Source organism: Carcharhinus amblyrhynchos, chromosome 6, assembly GCF_965287045.1.
Source record: "Carcharhinus amblyrhynchos chromosome 6, sCarAmb.v2.hapA, whole genome shotgun sequence".
Lineage (NCBI taxonomy): Eukaryota > Metazoa > Chordata > Chondrichthyes > Carcharhiniformes > Carcharhinidae > Carcharhinus > Carcharhinus amblyrhynchos.
Genome location: NC_137329.1, coordinates 102,103,128 through 102,120,173, shown reverse-complemented (window position 1 = coordinate 102,120,173; position 17,046 = coordinate 102,103,128). Strand labels below are relative to the sequence as shown.

Below are 17,046 nucleotides of genomic sequence, written 5' to 3'. Positions count from 1 at the left end.
CCAGAGCACCCGGAGGAAACCCACGCAGACATGGGGAGATTGTGCAAATTCCACATAGAACCACCCAAGGTTGGAATTGAACCCGGGTCCCTGGTGCTGTGGCAGCAGCGCTAACCACTGTGCCACCACACCATCCTTCGTGTAATCAAATGAGCAAAACTGGTGCAGTTTAATTGTATTATTAATTTAAGTTTATTTATTTGTGTCACAAGTATGCTTTCATTAACACTGCGATGAAGTTACTGTGAAAATCCCCTACTCGTCACACTCCGCTGCCTGTTCGGGTACACAGAGGGAGAATTTAGCAAGGTCAATGCACCTAACCAGCACACCTTTTGGGCTGTGGGAGGAAACTGGGGGGCCCATAGAAAACACGTGTAGACATGAAGAACCTGTTCCTGGTGCTGTGAGATAGCAGTGCCAACCACTGTCCCACCATGCCACCCTATTAATAATAGGACTCCACAAAAGTCTTCTCTACCTGCACCTCAATTACCCTGATTTGTACATTTTGTACTATAGTGGCAAAGATGAGGCAACCAATCAAAAATATAAACACGCCTCTATGTCTTGATCTACAATATAATTTAAGAACAAATCTACCAGTACAATTAAAGCTCCATATAAGCATACATTCCTTTCATTTCCAATGATTTCTGGTACATTCTCTATGGTTGTTAGTGCTCCAAAATCTCTACAGCCTTTGACATGGTGGAACACTCCACCTCCGTTCCTTGGCACCATTATCCACAGACATGGGATCACCGCCCATTACATTGAAACACCCAATGCTCTTAACCTCTCCATTGCCTCATTGTCATCAGCCTGCTTCTCTAACTCCCAGTCTCTTACAGTAAATACTAGCTTGACCACAGCTGTTTTCTTTATACCACTCTTGCCTCATCTCAAATGCTACCATTCCATCTACTCCCCCAGACAGTGATCTGGACTGTTCACAACTTTAGTGACCTATTCAACCCCATTTGCATTCCTTCCATCACAAAGATCACTTACTCCCATGTCCTGGACATTGCTAATCCTTCCCTATTGCAGCTGAGAACTTCTCCCAAGCCTTTGCAACATCTGGATTTGACTATTTTAATGTTCCTCTGGTCAATCTCTCCTCCTCCACCTTTTGCAAGCTTTAACTCTTTCAAATCTCTGCTGCCAATATCCTATCACATGCCAAACCCCATTCACCGATCATGCATGTTTTCAGTTACCATCATCAGCACCTCCATCAACACCACAAATGTAAAAAAAATGTCCTTGTGATAAAATCCTTTCTGTACCTTGCCCTTCAATCTCTGCATCCTCCTCCAGCCTTAAAATTACTTCCTGCCCCAACTCTGGAATCTTGAGCATCCATTGCCCTGCTGGAGCTGTCATCTTCCAGATGTTAAAACAAAGACTTGATCTCTCAGTTGGAATGAAAAAGCCTGTAGCATGATTCAATGAAGAGTAGGGCAACTTTCCTTAGTGATTTAGCCACTATTTCTTCCTCAATCAACATCATTAAGCAGATTATCTGGCCATTATCACTGTGGTTCACTTGCAGTCCATCCTATTATTCTCCATTGTAACAGCGACTATATGAAGTATTGAATTGTTTGTCAAGTACTTTGCAATTGAAAGATGCTATATACACTCAGCTTTGGCTTTATGAATAGAGTACGAAAGCCAGGAAATTAAGCTAAACCTTTTTGAAACACCATTTTGACCCCAGATGGAGTATTGTGCCAAATTTTGGGCACAACACTCCAGGAAATTTGTGAAGATTTTGGCGCTTATGAAAAGAGATTTACTAGAAAGGTTCTGGTGATGAGGGATTGCAGTTTTTCAGACATGTTAGAGAAGCTTGTGATCATAGAATCCCTACAGCGCAGAAGCAGGCCATTCGCATACCTGTGTCTGCATTGACTCTCCAACAGAGCATCTCACCCAGACCTGATCCCCATAACCCCATGTATTTATACTGCTGATCACCTAACCTACACATCTTGGGACACTGAGGGGCAATTTAGCATAGCCAATCAACCCAAGCTGCACATCTTTGAACTGAGATGTTTGCCTTATAGCTGAGAAGGATAAGTAGAGATATGATAGAGATTTTTCAAATCATGAAATACTCAGAGTCAATTAAAAGGAGTCAACAACCGAGGACACAGATTTCAGGTGATGTATATAAAACTAGAGGTGATACGAGGAAAATAATTTTTACATGCGTGATTGAGATTTGGAATAAACTGCTGGATACAGATTCAGTAGTGGGTTTCAAGAGGGATTAGGAAAACAACTAGAAGGAGAAAAAAATCAGGCCTATGAAGAAGTACACACTGGATTACTTTTCAAGAGTCAGTGCAGTCTCAATTTGTCAAAAGACCATCTTCTGAGTTGTACAATTTTATGAGTTCTTTGTACATGTAATCTAGCTCAGTTATAGATGATACGTTTCCAAGGTTTACCAGGTAGTCTATTTAGCTTGCCACAAATCCTCAGTGTCAAGAATTAAGTTTGCAACTGGCATTTAGGTTATGCACTGAGGTTACAATTGATAATTTAGTTAGGCTTTGAGATTGGTATTTAGGTTTAGATATCGAGGTTTATAAACAGAGCTTTAATTATGCATTGAGGTTATAGTCAGCATATGAGGCAGTGGCTATTAGAACATAACAGCACAAACAGGCCCTTCGGCCCACAAGTTGCGTTGATCACGATTAGTTGAATGCGATTATTTGGAGTATAAACTATTACAGACATGAAGACACATTAAACGGAGTGCAGTATCTCAGCCGTAACTGGGTTCTTTTGGTTACAGTACAGTAAGCTACGTTCAAAGTCCAAGACTGCCAGACAGTTCAGCAAGGCACTCAATGTGACAACTGAATATAACAGCTGGTCTCCAGAAGGCTGACTTTATGGTTCTGTCTGCAAGTGTCCTCATGGTAGTTTGTGGTGAACTTTCTATAGCCAAAGGGCATTGAATGAATTGTGGTCCTTCAGTTGTTGCCCTGACTGTGGTCAATTAACTCAGCACGGAACATATTCTGGTTTGTCTGACAAAACAATATACAATTACAGGTCCTGCAATGAAGTCAGAGTGGAAGATTTTAATTTAAAAAAATAAACTTACTGTAACTGTATTCAGTAATGGTACAGTCCATGTGATAATAGGACAGCATGGTGGTACCGTGGTTAGCACTGCTGCCTCACAGTGGTAAAGACCCAGGTTCAACTCCCAGCTTGGGTCATTACCTAGGTGGAGTCTGCAAGTTCTCTCCATGGACTATACCATTATTTCCACAGTCCAAAAGAAGTGCTCGTTAGATGCATTGGCGTGATAAATTCTCCCTCACTGTACTTGAATAGGCACCGGAATGTGGTGACTAGGGGATCTTCACAGTGTCTTTATTGCAGTGTTAATGTAAGCCTACTTGTGACATTAAGAAATAAACTAAAAACAATGATATTTCTAATGCTCTTATGAAAATTGATTCTGGTTTCAAGCTAATATTGGACCAAATGATGGAAAGTAAATAAATAGGAAAGTATCATACCACTGAATTGTTTTAATTTATAACTTTGCAATGGTACCTCAAAATAAATCTTAACTGGGTACATTCTGTGCACAGAACTCAGCCTTTTAAAACACAGGTGTGACTATCCACTGATGTACAAACATTACACAGCAGAGTCCTTTACATAAGTGCAATGCATAATTGGTTCAAGTGCTGCAAAATACGATGTCAATATTTCACCATAATTATACATCGTTACAATAGCACAATTTGGTCAATAATTACAACAGACAGCATTATAACAAAGCAGTGTGTATACTTTGAATATTCATATCCACTTGATTTGATAAAATTAAAGTAAAACCCAGAAACAAGATGGGATTGTTTTGATACAATTAGAGTATTACTATTGGGTATTCAACCACACCAGTGATGATTTACATAAGATAGAAGTATAGGAGCAGTAATAGTCCATTCGGCCTTTACAGCCTGCTCTTCCATTCAATAGGCTACACTAATTTGTGGCCTGAACTCCACTTTCCTCCCTGCCACTCACATAACCCTTGCCAATCAAAAATCTTTCGAACTGTGCCTTGAATATACTCAATGACCCATAAGAACATAAGAAATAGGAGCAGGAGTAGGCCATCTGGCCCTTCGAGCCTGCCCCGCCATTCAATAAGATCATGGCTGATCTGTCGTGGCTCAGTTCCACTTTCCCGCCCTCTCCCCATAACCCTTAATCCCCTCTCTTATCAAAAACCCATCAACCCACTTCTTAAAAATATTTAGCGAGGCAGCCTCCACCACTTCAACGGGCAGAGAATTCCAGAGATTCACCACCCTTTGAGTGAAGAAGTTCCTCCTCAACTCCGTTCTGAACTGCCCCCCCTTTATCTTGAGGCTGTGTCCCCTAGTCCTACTGTCTTTTTTGAGCGGGAAGAGTCTTTCCACCTCTATCCTATCCATCCACCATTGTTCTCTTTGGAAGAGAATTCCAAATACTAATGAGTCTTTGAGAGGTGAAACTCATCCTCAGCTTCATCTTAAAAGTGAGGTCTCTTAGTTTGAAACTTCCCTAGTTCTAAATTCCCCCTGTCAAGCTCTGTCAGAATTTTATACTGTGCGTTTCAATAGGAGCATTTCTCATCTGGCCACATTTGGAGTATTGCATGTAGTTTCTGGTCACCACACTAGCAGAAGGATGTGGAAGCTTTGGAGAGAGTGAAGACAAGATGTTGTCTGGTCTTGAGGGTGTTGGCTATGAGGAGATATTGAATAAACTAGGATTGTTTTCACGAAAAGCTGGAGGCTGAGGGGGAGACCTGATAGAGGTCAACAAAATTATGAGAGGCACAGACAGGGTTGATAGTCAGAAGCTTTTTCCAAGGGTGGAAGTGTCAATTAAAACGGGGCACAGGTTCAAGGTGAGAGGGGGAAAGTTTAAGGGAGATAGTTCAAGGGAGATGTGCAGGGGAAATATTTCATGCAGAGAGTGGTGGGTGCCTGGAATGCTGCTGGAGGAGATGATGGAAGCAGGCATATTAGCAACATTTAGGAGGCATCTGGATGGGTAGATGAATAGGGAGGGAATAGAGGGATATGGACCAAGTAAGGGAAAAAGGTTCTTCCTTTATTTAGGGCATCATGATCGGCACAAGCTTGGAGAGTCAAAGGGTGTGATCCTGTGCTGTACTTTTCTTTGTTCCTCTGAACTGCAATGAGTACAAACCCAAACTCCTCATCCTGATTTGCATTTAAATACTGTTCTTAGTGCAGAGAATGTGGCAATGCACTTTTCAGAGGAGTAGAAAAGGGGAATGGATGTCAAGACATGAAGGAGGATATTAGGAGCAGTGACTGAAAGCTTGGATTTTGAGAAGGATTTGAAAGGTATAAAAATGAGAGATGGGGTTTTATCAAATAAGATGGTGGTGACTGAAGGTTCTGCCACCAATGTGAGAAGTGGATGGAGAAAAAGACAGAGTTGGAAGCTCAAAGATTGTTGGTGGAAATCCCATGCTGAACAAGGGTGGAGATCAGCTGGGGAGGGGGGTTTGGAAGGATTTGAATGTTAAGGTAAGAATTTTAGACTTAATATATAATGGAACTGGAAGTCACTGTAGCTCAGTAAAAACAAATGCAATGGATGAGCATTTTGGACCAGTTGCACATTATGGTGGATGGAAGACACAAAAGAATATGTCAGTGTAAGAGCAACACAAGTCCCTAGTCATACAAATTAAGTTTGCGGGGGTGGGAATCATATTTTGAAAATGTATTAATTACTAGAAATTATTTATGGTAGAATATCATTTATATCTTGTTACTTTTGCAAATCACCCTCTGCATAGTTACTGTCCATTGTCTGGCCCAAAGCAGGTGAAATAATTCTACTTCCCCAGCTTTGCCTTCTCACATTTTCAAATAACAGAATAATAACTGAAATTAATCTATTTCCTACCCTCAAAACCTATCAAAAAATTAGAACCTAATGAGGATATCAGCGTATTAAGAGGATATGAATATTTCTTGATATATAATACAAGATTGAATTATTGCATGGCAATATCTTTGTACAATATTCCTTAATTATTACCAGTCACAGTGTGCATCCTGGCTTATAATAGAAAATATCAATTATAAGTATTCATATTTCTAAATGAACTTGAGGCGTAAGTGCATATATACTTAAAAAAAGTTACTTTCTGAAAGTGCATTTGGAATGGAAAGTATAAGAGCAGATAATGTTAGTCTTTTTTTGTAAGATCTGGAAAAAAAAACTCCTTTAAGGTACTGGTTGTCCTCTTCGACCACCAACCGTCTTTCTCTAGCTCCTCTAAACTTCAGTGCAGCGGAAATTGACAGCAGAGAAGCAGCGTCCCACACTCTGATACAGAGGAGAAATAAACATGTCCATGATAGTTTTCCAGATGATTCTGAAGGAGGGCAGTATCATCATAAAGGTCTTAACGATGGGCATCAGAAACCTGAAGTTAAAATGTGGACTCAGTTACTCACAATCATCTTACAGATTCATAATAATACACATCAACACGTGGAAAACTCAACATTTTAGTCTGTGCATTTTACCTCTGTACTCAGAGCTGCAACAACCTCCCACCACAAATCAATTCCATACTATCACTGGCAGATGCCTGGAATTAGTAGGCTTTGTATTTTTTGTATTAATTTAGCTCCCAGCCTATTAATTGTGTGTATGTGAACCAATTAAGTATACAAATGGGACAGCGAATAACCCATAAAATAAATCTGTCAAAATCCAAGCTCCTTTGAACTCAGTACTTCTACCGGTTGCTTTCTCCTCCCCCTTTATATCAGTAAAAAGGGCTTGTCCCACCTCATCCTGCCTATGCTGATGAGGAATCCCACCTGAAACATTAAACTTTCTCTTTCAGAAACAAACTGTCCTGGAGATCTTCAGTATTTTCTCATTTTTCCGCATTTCAATTTTGCATTCTTGTCCTTTTCGTAACATTAAAATGTTCTATCACACTGATACATTACCTTTGTGCCAAATAAGTTTTCCTATTCTATCTGAACAATGGTTAAACTTTTAAAATGGTAAAACGTTTAAATTTCTTTAAAAAGAAAGGTAGGAAAATTTGGAAGCAACATCTAATAACTCCTTTTAATACAACATTGGTCTTTCATCACGTTTGTTGCCAAAATACACAGTCCTTGCACGCGGTTTTCTAACATACTTTCAGCCAGTATTAAGCGCATTCTGGCTACCAATCAAATGCATAGCTTAGAGGGTCAAAAAATTTGGGGCTTAAATTAATGAGTTGTGTGCACAACAAGAATATGTCCAAATCTCTGATATTTTATGTTGTCTATCATTTCCTGCACCCAAGCACAACTCTTCCCATAAAACTGGCCACATCCCAAGTTATAAAGCGTTATATATGAATTATATATCTGCTGCTGTGCTTTCTCAGAGGTACTTTGAAAATTATGACCAAATTTTCAGACGCTATAGCAAAATAAGTCATACTTCTGACATTTTCCTTCTCAGCCTTTTGGCAAAGATCAAGTGTTGTATCTGTTCTTATCAGCTTAATCAGTTACATGGTAAGACGGGCATAGAGGGATATGGGCCAAATGCAGGCAATTGGAAATACTTTAGTGGTAAAAAACTGGGTGGCATGGACAAGTTGGGCCAAAGAGCCTGTTTCCATACTATAAACCTCTATGACTCTATGACTAACTATTTTCGCACTTTTCTTAGCTCTTACTAAGACATAATTTGTATCATCCGTTTGCCTCCACACATTTATAAGGAATAAGCATAAGTCACACTAACAGTTTAAAGACTTTCCTGATTGCAAATACTAACTATTTGTAATTCATGACACAAAATTTACACCATGGGAACAGTTAATTCAGCCCAGTTGGTCTGTCTTGGTGGTTATGTTCCACAGGAGCATCCATCCACCATATTTTGTCATTATCCTTCTATTCACTTCTTCCTTGTTTGTTTATCTATCTTCTTCTTAAAAACATCTATGCTATTCAACTAGATTACTCCATTAAAAGCAGTAACTGAATTTCAATCCAAGTTCCAAATTCTAACCAATCTCTCAGTGAAGAAGCTTCTCTTGAAACTCCATTTTGATTGATGAGTGACTATCCTATACATAACAGAAAGAGTTTTTTCCATCTTTTTGCCCAGCCTGGGTGGCATGGTGGCACAGTGGATAGCACTGCTGCCTCACAGTGCCAGGAACCAGGGTTCAATTCCAAGCTTGGGTCTGTGCAGAGTCTGCATGTTCTCTCTGTGTCTGCATGGGTTTCCTCTGGGTGCTCCAGTTTCCTCCCACAGTCCTAAAGACATGCTGGTTAGGTACATTGGCCATGCTAAATTCTCCCTCGGTGTACCCAAACAGGCGCAGCAGTGTGGTGACTAGGAGATTTTTACAGTAGCTTAATTGCAGTATTAATGCAAGCCTACTTGTGACACTAATAAATTTTTAAAAAGCCTGTTTGATTCTTCCAGTATTAGCTCCTGTTGCTTTCTTTTTCGATGTCCTTTTCAGATTCTATTTCTGTTACAAACTTCTTTCACTAACAGTAATTGGCCTGTAATTTTGCTTGGAAATATATGAACATAGGGCCAGGCTTAAACTCTTCAGCCCGTTCAAGCCTGCTCTGATTTGCATCTGAACTGCATCTACCTGCTGCTATGCATGAATAGTGTTTGAACGAATTGAAACTTGACGAGAAAAATGTATCAGCCCAGAGGTTGCTGTCAAAACTATGTAATTCAATGGTGCACTGTTGTTAATGTGTAAGCTTTAATGTCAATGCTGAGATAGAGCCTGTTTTTAAAAATTACATTTTCCTTCTGCATTTTATTCCTTGCTTTCTCTTACTTTAATCCTTCTTTATCCTCTTTCTATATCTCACTGGACTGCAATTCTTCTCTTATCTGTAGTTCCATTTTATTTTTCAGTTTTTCACTCTCGGTGACTAAGGAGGAAGACTGGTGGTTCCTTCAGTTGCCTGTCATCTGGTTGCACTTCCAGCAACTTACAGGGGAAAAGAATTTTGAGCTGAGACATAGAATGTGCAGAAGGAGGCCATTTGGCCCACTGAACCAACTTTCCAACAAAGCATCTTTCCCAGGCCCTATCCCCGTAACCACATATATTAACCATGCTAATTCCCCTAACCTGTACATCTTGGGACACCAAGGGACAATTTAGCATGGCTAATCGACCTAACCTGCCCCTCTTTGGACTGTGGGAGGAAATCGGATCACCCGGAAGAAACCCACGCAGGCACAGGAAGAGTGCAAGCTCCACACAGACAGTGACCCAAGGCCGTGAATCGAAGCGGGGTCCCTGGCGCTGTGAGGCAGCAGTGCTAACCAGTGTAAAGTACTAAGCAAGAGGGAAGAAGTCAAACTAACCGAGGATGCTATGATATTCTCCACTCTAACAAGTAGCTCAGTTTTTTTTTGAGGCTCTGACTGTTTATTCTGACTTACACCATATTTTTCCGTGTGGTTACGGGGATAGGGCCTGGGTAAGATGCTTTGTTGGAGCGTTGGTTCAATGGGCCGAATGGCCTCCTTCTGCACATTCCATGCCTCAGCTCAAAATTCTTTTCCCCTGTAAGTTGCTGAAAGTGCGACCAGATTGATAGGGAATTTTGAGATTGGGGGAATAGACTGGGAATAGTACCCACACAAGAAGTTCAAGATCAACATCTCTGCAATGCCATATAAGGTTTAGTCTGTGTTGGCAAACCGAGCCTCTTATTAGCAGGAAATATATTTCTGTCCTGGCATAATAAGAATTACCCTCGAAGATAAACGTTTCCTTATGCAGGACAAATAACTTGTAATGAGTGAGCAATGGGTGCAGGCAGGTTGCAAAACAAAACACCGCCTTCTGAATTTGGGGAGAAGGTTAGACTTACCAAATGTGGATGTAGCTAATGATTGCAAAGAAAATGCCAATGGCGAAGGCGAGGGGGATGGCGAGGAACAGCGTGAGCACTTTGTACAGCACGAATTTACTGAACTCGAACGAGACGTGGCTGCAAATCCACACTCCGTCGAAAGTTTGCGTGGCTGCCGGTTCCGCGATCACATCTTCGAAAGAAACCTGCAGGGAGACAGAGAGAAAAGGAGATGCAGAGTACACCGTGTCAGTATAGGCACCGTGTCAGTATAAGCATCGTGTCTGCACACCTTTTTAAATATACAGAATAGGGGGGAAGACACTTCAGAATAACAAATTCAACTCTTTAATCCTTTCTACATTATCTCTATTCTTTGTACAATAAGGAAAGGAGGGACGTCTGCTTGACACTAATCTGATACAAATTACTCACAACTCCCCCTTTGTTGGAGTCTTGTCCTCAACACATTGTATCTGCAGCCGGATTGTATTGCAAGCTGCTATTCGGCCAGGTGAGCGGAGCAGGGTGAATAGGGGGGTAGGAAACTGGGTGTATCCGAGCTCTCACCTTGACATGAGTGTTGATTCCATTAGGGTCTCTCTTGTGGCGCTCCTTCTCTTCCGGCTGCGCTTCTTCCCGGCGAGGAAGCAATCTGGTCGATTTCAAAAACTCATCATCTTCAAACTTCACCCCGCTCTCCCTTGGACCCGTTTCCTTCCCCATTTCTCTCCCCCCGCCGCCACCGCCGCTTCTGACTCCACTTCCTCTGCTTGTTCTTCCTGCAGTGCTGCCCCGGCTCGATGGGCAAGGGAGGGAGGGGGGGGGGCGTGGGTCACAGCCACGCCCGCAGCCAGGGCGCTGTCAGCTCGGCTCAGCTAGTCTCACAGCCCTGCTGCAGCAAGCAAGCCATCTGTCCGCCCTCCCCCCCCAAACAAAACAAAGATCTCCAAAAATAACACCTACTGGCACTTTGGAGCGATCTGGGAGCGACTGTAACTGGGGTGCGGAAATTACAACTTTACTAACAAAATGGGCAAACTGCCACCTTTTCTGTGTGTGTGTGTGTGTGTTTCAGCCAATTAAATTCTGCAATTTCAGTCAGCCGATTATCAAGTTGGTGTGGATGGATGCAACAACTCGTTTCCCACTGGATTCTCATTCCTTCTGCATCCCAAATCCCAAAGCTTATTTCAGAACAATTGCACCCCCTCCTGCTTTTCTTTTCTTGGGGAAAGGGGATGACCTGGGGGTGCTGTGTATACTGCACATCCATACTCAGTTGCTGTTACTCTTTTTCAAAATTTGTTTTTCTATTGTTATTCATTCATGGCGAGTGGGTGTTTTTGGCATGGCTGGCATTTGTTGCCTTTGTGAAGGTGGAGGTCAGCCACTTGAACCACTGCAGTCTGTGCAGTGAGATACTGTCACTGCGCTGTTAGGGTGTTTCAACAATGTGGACCCAATGTCATGGAAGGAATGGCTACATCGTTCCAACAGTAAGAAGTCTCACAACACCAGGTTGTGTCCAACAGGTTTGTTTTGTAGCATAAGCTTTTGGAGTGTCGCTCTTTCTTCAGGTGAGTGAGGAGTTGTGTTCACAAACAGGGCATATAAAGATACAAACTCAATTTACAAGATAATGGTTGGAATGCGAGTCTTTACAGGTAATAAAATCTTAAAGGTACAGACAGTGTGAGTGGAGAAAGGGTTAAGCACAAGTTAAAGCTGTGTGCATTGTCTCCAGCCAGGATAATATTTAGATTTTGCAAGCCCAGGCAAGTCATAGGGGTTACAGATAATATGACAAGAACCCAAAATGCCGGATGAGGCCGTTCTCATGTGTGCGGAACTTGGCTATCAGCCCCACTTCTTGCCTTCAAACAATCGCACAATCTCAAACAGACCATTGTCCACACCAAATTACCCAGCCTTCAGGAGAACAATGACCACAATACCACACAACCCTGCCACAGCAACCTCTGCAAGACATGCTGGATCATCAACATGGATGCTATCATTTCACGTGAGAACACCATCCACCAGGTACACGTTACATACTGTTGTGACTCGGCCAACGTTGTCTATCTGCTACGCTGCAGGAAAGGATGTCCCGAAGCATGGTACATTGGGGAGACCATGCAGATGCTACGACAACGGATGAATGAACACTGCTCGACAATCACCAGGCAAGAGCGCTCGTTTCCTGTTGGGGAACACTTCAGCGGTCATAGGCATTCGGCCTCTGATCTTCGGGTAAGCGTTCTCCAAGGCAGTCTTCATGACACATGACAACGCAGAGTCGCTGAGCAGAGACTGATAGCCATAGACTGATACCTGTAAAGACTCGCATTCCAACCATTATCTTGTAAATTGAGTTTGTGTCTATATATGCCTGTTTGTGAACACAACTCCTCACTCACTCTGAAAGCTTGTGCTGTCAAATAAACCTGTTGGACTTTAACCTGGTGTTGTGAAACTTCTTACTCTGCTTACCCCCAGTCCAATGCCGGTATCTCCACGTTATATTGTTCCAAGTCAAATGTTTGACTTGGAGGTGAGCTTGCAGGTGGTGGTGTTCCATGTACTTTTGCCTTGGTCTTCCAGGTGGTTGGCTCAGGTGATGCGATTGAGGAGGCCTTTGCGAGTTCCTACAGTGAATCTTGTAGATGGTAGATGCCATCTGTTGAAGCTGGTAGATGTGGTGCCAATTAAGTGGGCTGTTTTGTTCTGAATGATCAGATTTCTTGTGTGTTTCTGTAGCTGCACTCATTTAAAATAGTGGAGAGTATTGCATCACACCTCTGACTTGTGCTTTGTAGATGGTGGACAAGCTTGAGAAAGTCAGAAGGTGAGTTACTCACCATAAAATTCCCAGCCTCTGACCTGCTTTTGTAGCCACAGTGTTTATATGGCTGATCCAGTTCAGTTTCTAGTCAATGATGACCCCCAGAATGTTGCTGATGGGTATTTGATTTCTATTGTTGGAGATGTTCATTGCCTGGCACTTGTATGGCACAAATGTTGCTTGCCACTTATTAGCCTAAGCTTGAATGTCTTTCCAATCAGGTATTGGCTGGCTTATGATTTGAAAAGTTGTAGGTAAAACTCAACACTGTGCAACCATCAGTGAACATCGTACCCCTGACATCATGATGGGGGAAACATGATAGATGGAGCAGTTGAAAACGGTTGGGCCTGTGACTCTACCTTGAGGAATTTCGGCAAGAATATATTGGGCTCGGTGATTGGTCTCCAAAAACCACAGTCAATCTTGGAATCATAGAGTCCCTACAATGCAGAAGGAGGCCATTCAGCCCATCAATGTCACTACTTTTTTATTGTACACAGTCTGTTCACTTTAATGTGTGGAACGTTTCATTTTGTTATATGGTGGCTGTGCACGTGCTTTATCTAAAATGGAACAACTTGTGATCAGCCTGTGCAATACCTTCTGCGTTACTGTGCACCCATACACTTATGCACTTGATCACAATCATCCTCCTTTGTGCTAGGATTGACTCTGTGGAGATGTTTACCTCTGATTACTTTATTTTTATTAAGCCTTTTAACTTTGATGACATACTCGCTCAAATGTTACATAGAAGCATAGAAAATAGAAGCAGAGGTAGACCATTCAGCCCTTCGAACCTGCTCCACCATTCATTTTGATCATAGCTCATTGTCAAATTCAATATCGCAATCCCAATTTCTCACCTTATCCCTTGCTGTCATTAGCCCCAAGGGCTATATCTAATTTCTTCTAATAACCTTGATGTCAAGGGCAGGCACTCTCACCACATCTCTGGAATTCTTCTCTTCTGGCAATGTTTAGCTCAGGGCTTTAATGAAGTCTGGAGCTGAGTGAACCTGCTGGAATACAAACTAAGTTTCAATGAGCAGGTTATTACTGTGTAAATGTTGCTTGGTAGCACTGTTGATGAAACCTTCCATCACTTTGCTGATGACCAAGAGTAGATGGGTAGGGCAGTAATTGACCATGTTGAACTGTTCTCCCTTTTGTGGACAGGACATACCTGAGCAAGTTTCCACTTTGGAGGTTAAATGCCAGCAGTACTGTAGCTGTGCAGGAACATTTTAACAAGAGGCAGAGTTAGTACTAGTCTTCAGCATTTCAGCTGGAATATTGTTGGGGCCTTTAGCCTTTGCTGCATTCTGTGTGTTCAGCGATTTCTAGATATCATATAGAACAAATCAAATTAACTGAAAATTGGCTTCTGTTATGAATGACTGAGGAGGAAGCCAAGATGGATCATTCATAGAATCCTTACAGTGCAGAAGGAGGCCATTTGGCCCATCAAGCCTGCATTGACTCTCCAAGGAGCATCCTACCAAGGCCCTACCCCTATGAGTCAACATATTCACCTCATTAATCCCCCTAACCTACATATTCTGGCACATGGAAGGGCAATTTAGCATGGTCAATCCACCTGACCTGCACATCTTTGGAGTGTGGGAGGAAATCGGAGCACCCAGAGGAAACCCACACAGACACGAGGAGAACATGCAAACTCCACACAGACAGTCACCTGAGGCTGGAATTGAACCTGGGTCCCTGGCGTGGTGAGGCAGCAGTGCTAACCACTGTGCCGCTCTTGGCACTTTGGTTAAAGATGATTATAAACAGTTCATGTTCCACCTGCAAGTTCCCCTCCAAGCCACACGCTGTCCTGACTTGGAACAATATCACTGTTTCTTCATTGAAAATTCTGGAATTGCGCCCCTAACAGCCCTGTGGGCATATCTGCACCTCATGGGTTACCACCACTTTCTCAAGCCTAATTTCGGGTGGGTCTAGTCAGCAATACCCACATCCCTTGAGAGAATATTGAAAAGAACTCAGCCTTGTCTTTTACACTTGTATGCTGGGCTGCCTCATCACTGAGGAAAGGAATGTTTATTGCTGTTATTCTTTCTTCATGTGCCTTTTAAAAGATGAGCTGGTTTGTTGGTTGAGCCAGCTATCAGGAGTAACTATTTCAATCCAGCCATGGTGGCTGCAAATGCAAAAATCCGCACTGGTTTTGACTGGCAGCTTTTAAAAAGGCCTAGGTAATAAAAACTCCCATATCTGGGGCACTTGTCAAAGAGCTAACTGCTCGAGAAGAGAAAGCAGGATATTTTAATATTTGAACGAAACTAAATTCTGTGAAAAAAATAAATGGAATGTCTTAGTTGCAGGGTAAAGGTTAATCTATTCTACTTAAGCAACTTTTTTTAACTGCAGCTCTGGAAGAGTTACACTGCAAAGTTTAGTGTTCCCTGAGTGAGCTATGACAAAAATGAAATGCTTTTACTGGCTTTGGCTTGATGGCAGACCATTTAAGTCCAGTTACAATACGTAGGGGATATGATATTCAATTGTGCAGTGCTGCCTTTGATGGAGCTAAAGAGGCCTAAGGCTACTTCCGTGGGGTGCCCGTCACCCCCAGGTATTTCTCTCAATGTCCTTATGCTGTGTAGTGAGGGGCGCATGTTGTGACCACCTTTGCTTGCATCATTAGCCCTTGTGTTAATGCTGTCCTTATGCCAGGACATCAAATTTGGCAACAAAGTCTTCAATTACTCTGTGAGAAGCAAGTGTTTTGCTGCAAAGTAGGTCTTGCATTTGCATTACTTAAAGAATCAACTTTAAATTACAGGTACAGTTATGTGAATTTTCAAAACATTTTCTACCACAATTTTCAATTGGATGCACAGTAGTACAGTGGAAAACACTGCTGCCTCACAGCACAAGGACCTGGGTTCAATTCCCAACTTACAACACTGTCTGTGTGGAGTTTGCACATTCTCCCTGTGTCTGCGTGGGTTCCCTCTGGTGCTCCGGTTTCCTCCCACAGTCCAGAGATGTGCGGGTTAGGTGGATTAGCCACGTTAAATTGCCCCTGGGGGGGAATTGTCAGGGGAACTAGCTTGAATAAATGCATTGGTTCTGGGGACAGAGCCTGGGTGGGATTGTGGTCGGTGCAGGCTCGATGGGCCAAATGGCCTCCTTACGCACTGTAGGATTCTATGATACTCTGGGGTGTTTTGGAGGTGTTGCGGTGGGTTCCTGGAAGAATAGTTGGCTTGTCTACACAGAGGATACACGGTATGAGGCAGCACTGACAGTGGTTCTAGGTCAGCAACATGACAGGGAGGTGAAGCAAAGGTTGCAGAGAAGGCAACACCTGTGCTGTGTCCTCTGCCAACTGGAGTTGGATTCCTTCAGGAGGCTGCACTGCAGGCCATTGCATCCAGACTTTCAGGGTGCGATGCCCATCGGTGAAGATCACAATAGATGGAGAATAGGAATATTGGAAGCTTGTAGGAGCATAGACACATTACAGAGATAGGGAGGGTTAAGGCTGTAGAGGGAATAGACCACAAGGATGAGAATTTTACAACTGAGGAATTGCTGGATCAGGAGCCAATGTAGACCAAGATCACAAAAAATAGAAGTAGGAACAAAAGGCATGCAGCCATGAATCAATTCTTATTTTAATTTAATATGTAGAGTTCTTATCTGCAACAATCCAAAATGTGGTATTCTACACCACACTGATTTTGACCAATGGAAGCAAGTGATGGATGATCAGTGAAGCAATGTTGGGAAGAATTGATGCAACAGCTAAATGGTGTTCGAGGTGAATAACAATGACATCTTGGACAAGTCACACCACCAATGAAGAGGTATGAGTAAAATCTGATACCCAAAAATCCTGCTAACCAAGATTCGGAAGAGGCAATTGGAATTCCTGGGCTGGGAATAAGAAATCATCACTTAGAAAGTCTGATGCTGATGTGAAAGAGCAGTGGTAAAGAGAGCAAGGTAGGCAAAAAATGTTCCTTTCAAAGAGACATGCAAATTGGATGAATGTACCACCAACGAAGCTGATTCACATCTGTAGAACGAGATTAACATGGAGGTCCATGGTCACTAATACTCTCTTTGGACCTAATACCTGAAGAGAGAGAGAGAGATTGGGAGAATGTTTGTATTTGTACGTAATACTTTGAAATTTTTGTGGAGTATAGATTGAACAGCTACGAGTTGTAAAATTGAGTAGCTACAGTGGAAAACTGGCATAAGAATATA

The 17,046-nt window shown here is 42.3% G+C and overlaps 1 protein-coding gene and 1 pseudogene across 1 annotated transcript; one reads left to right on the top strand and one right to left on the bottom strand.

The window, feature by feature from the left end:
• Window positions 1-4,489: 4,489 nt before the first annotated feature.
• On the bottom strand, window positions 4,490-10,726 carry cav2 (caveolin 2). Its single transcript, XM_080191084.1, has 3 exons — window positions 10,518-10,726; window positions 9,966-10,153; window positions 4,490-6,508 (listed from the first exon to the last, which is right to left on the bottom strand). Exons 1-3 carry the CDS (start codon window positions 10,671-10,673, stop codon window positions 6,358-6,360), a joined length of 495 nt encoding a protein of 164 aa, XP_080047210.1. The 5' UTR covers window positions 10,674-10,726; the 3' UTR covers window positions 4,490-6,357.
• LOC145344659 (U2 spliceosomal RNA) lies at window positions 7,546-7,666 on the top strand (annotated as a pseudogene).
• Window positions 10,727-17,046: the final 6,320 nt, after the last annotated feature.

Coding starts and splice junctions, on each gene's coding strand:
- cav2 (XM_080191084.1), bottom strand. CDS start 10,673: ATGGGGAAGGAAACGGGTCCAAGGGAGAGCGGGGTGAAGTTTGAAGAT. Junction 10,154..10,517: donor GAATCAACACTCATGTCAAG/GTGAGAGCTCGG, acceptor GTCTCCCTGCAG/GTTTCTTTCGAAGATGTGAT. Junction 6,509..9,965: donor ATTAGCTACATCCACATTTG/GTAAGTCTAACC, acceptor TTTTAACTTCAG/GTTTCTGATGCCCATCGTTA.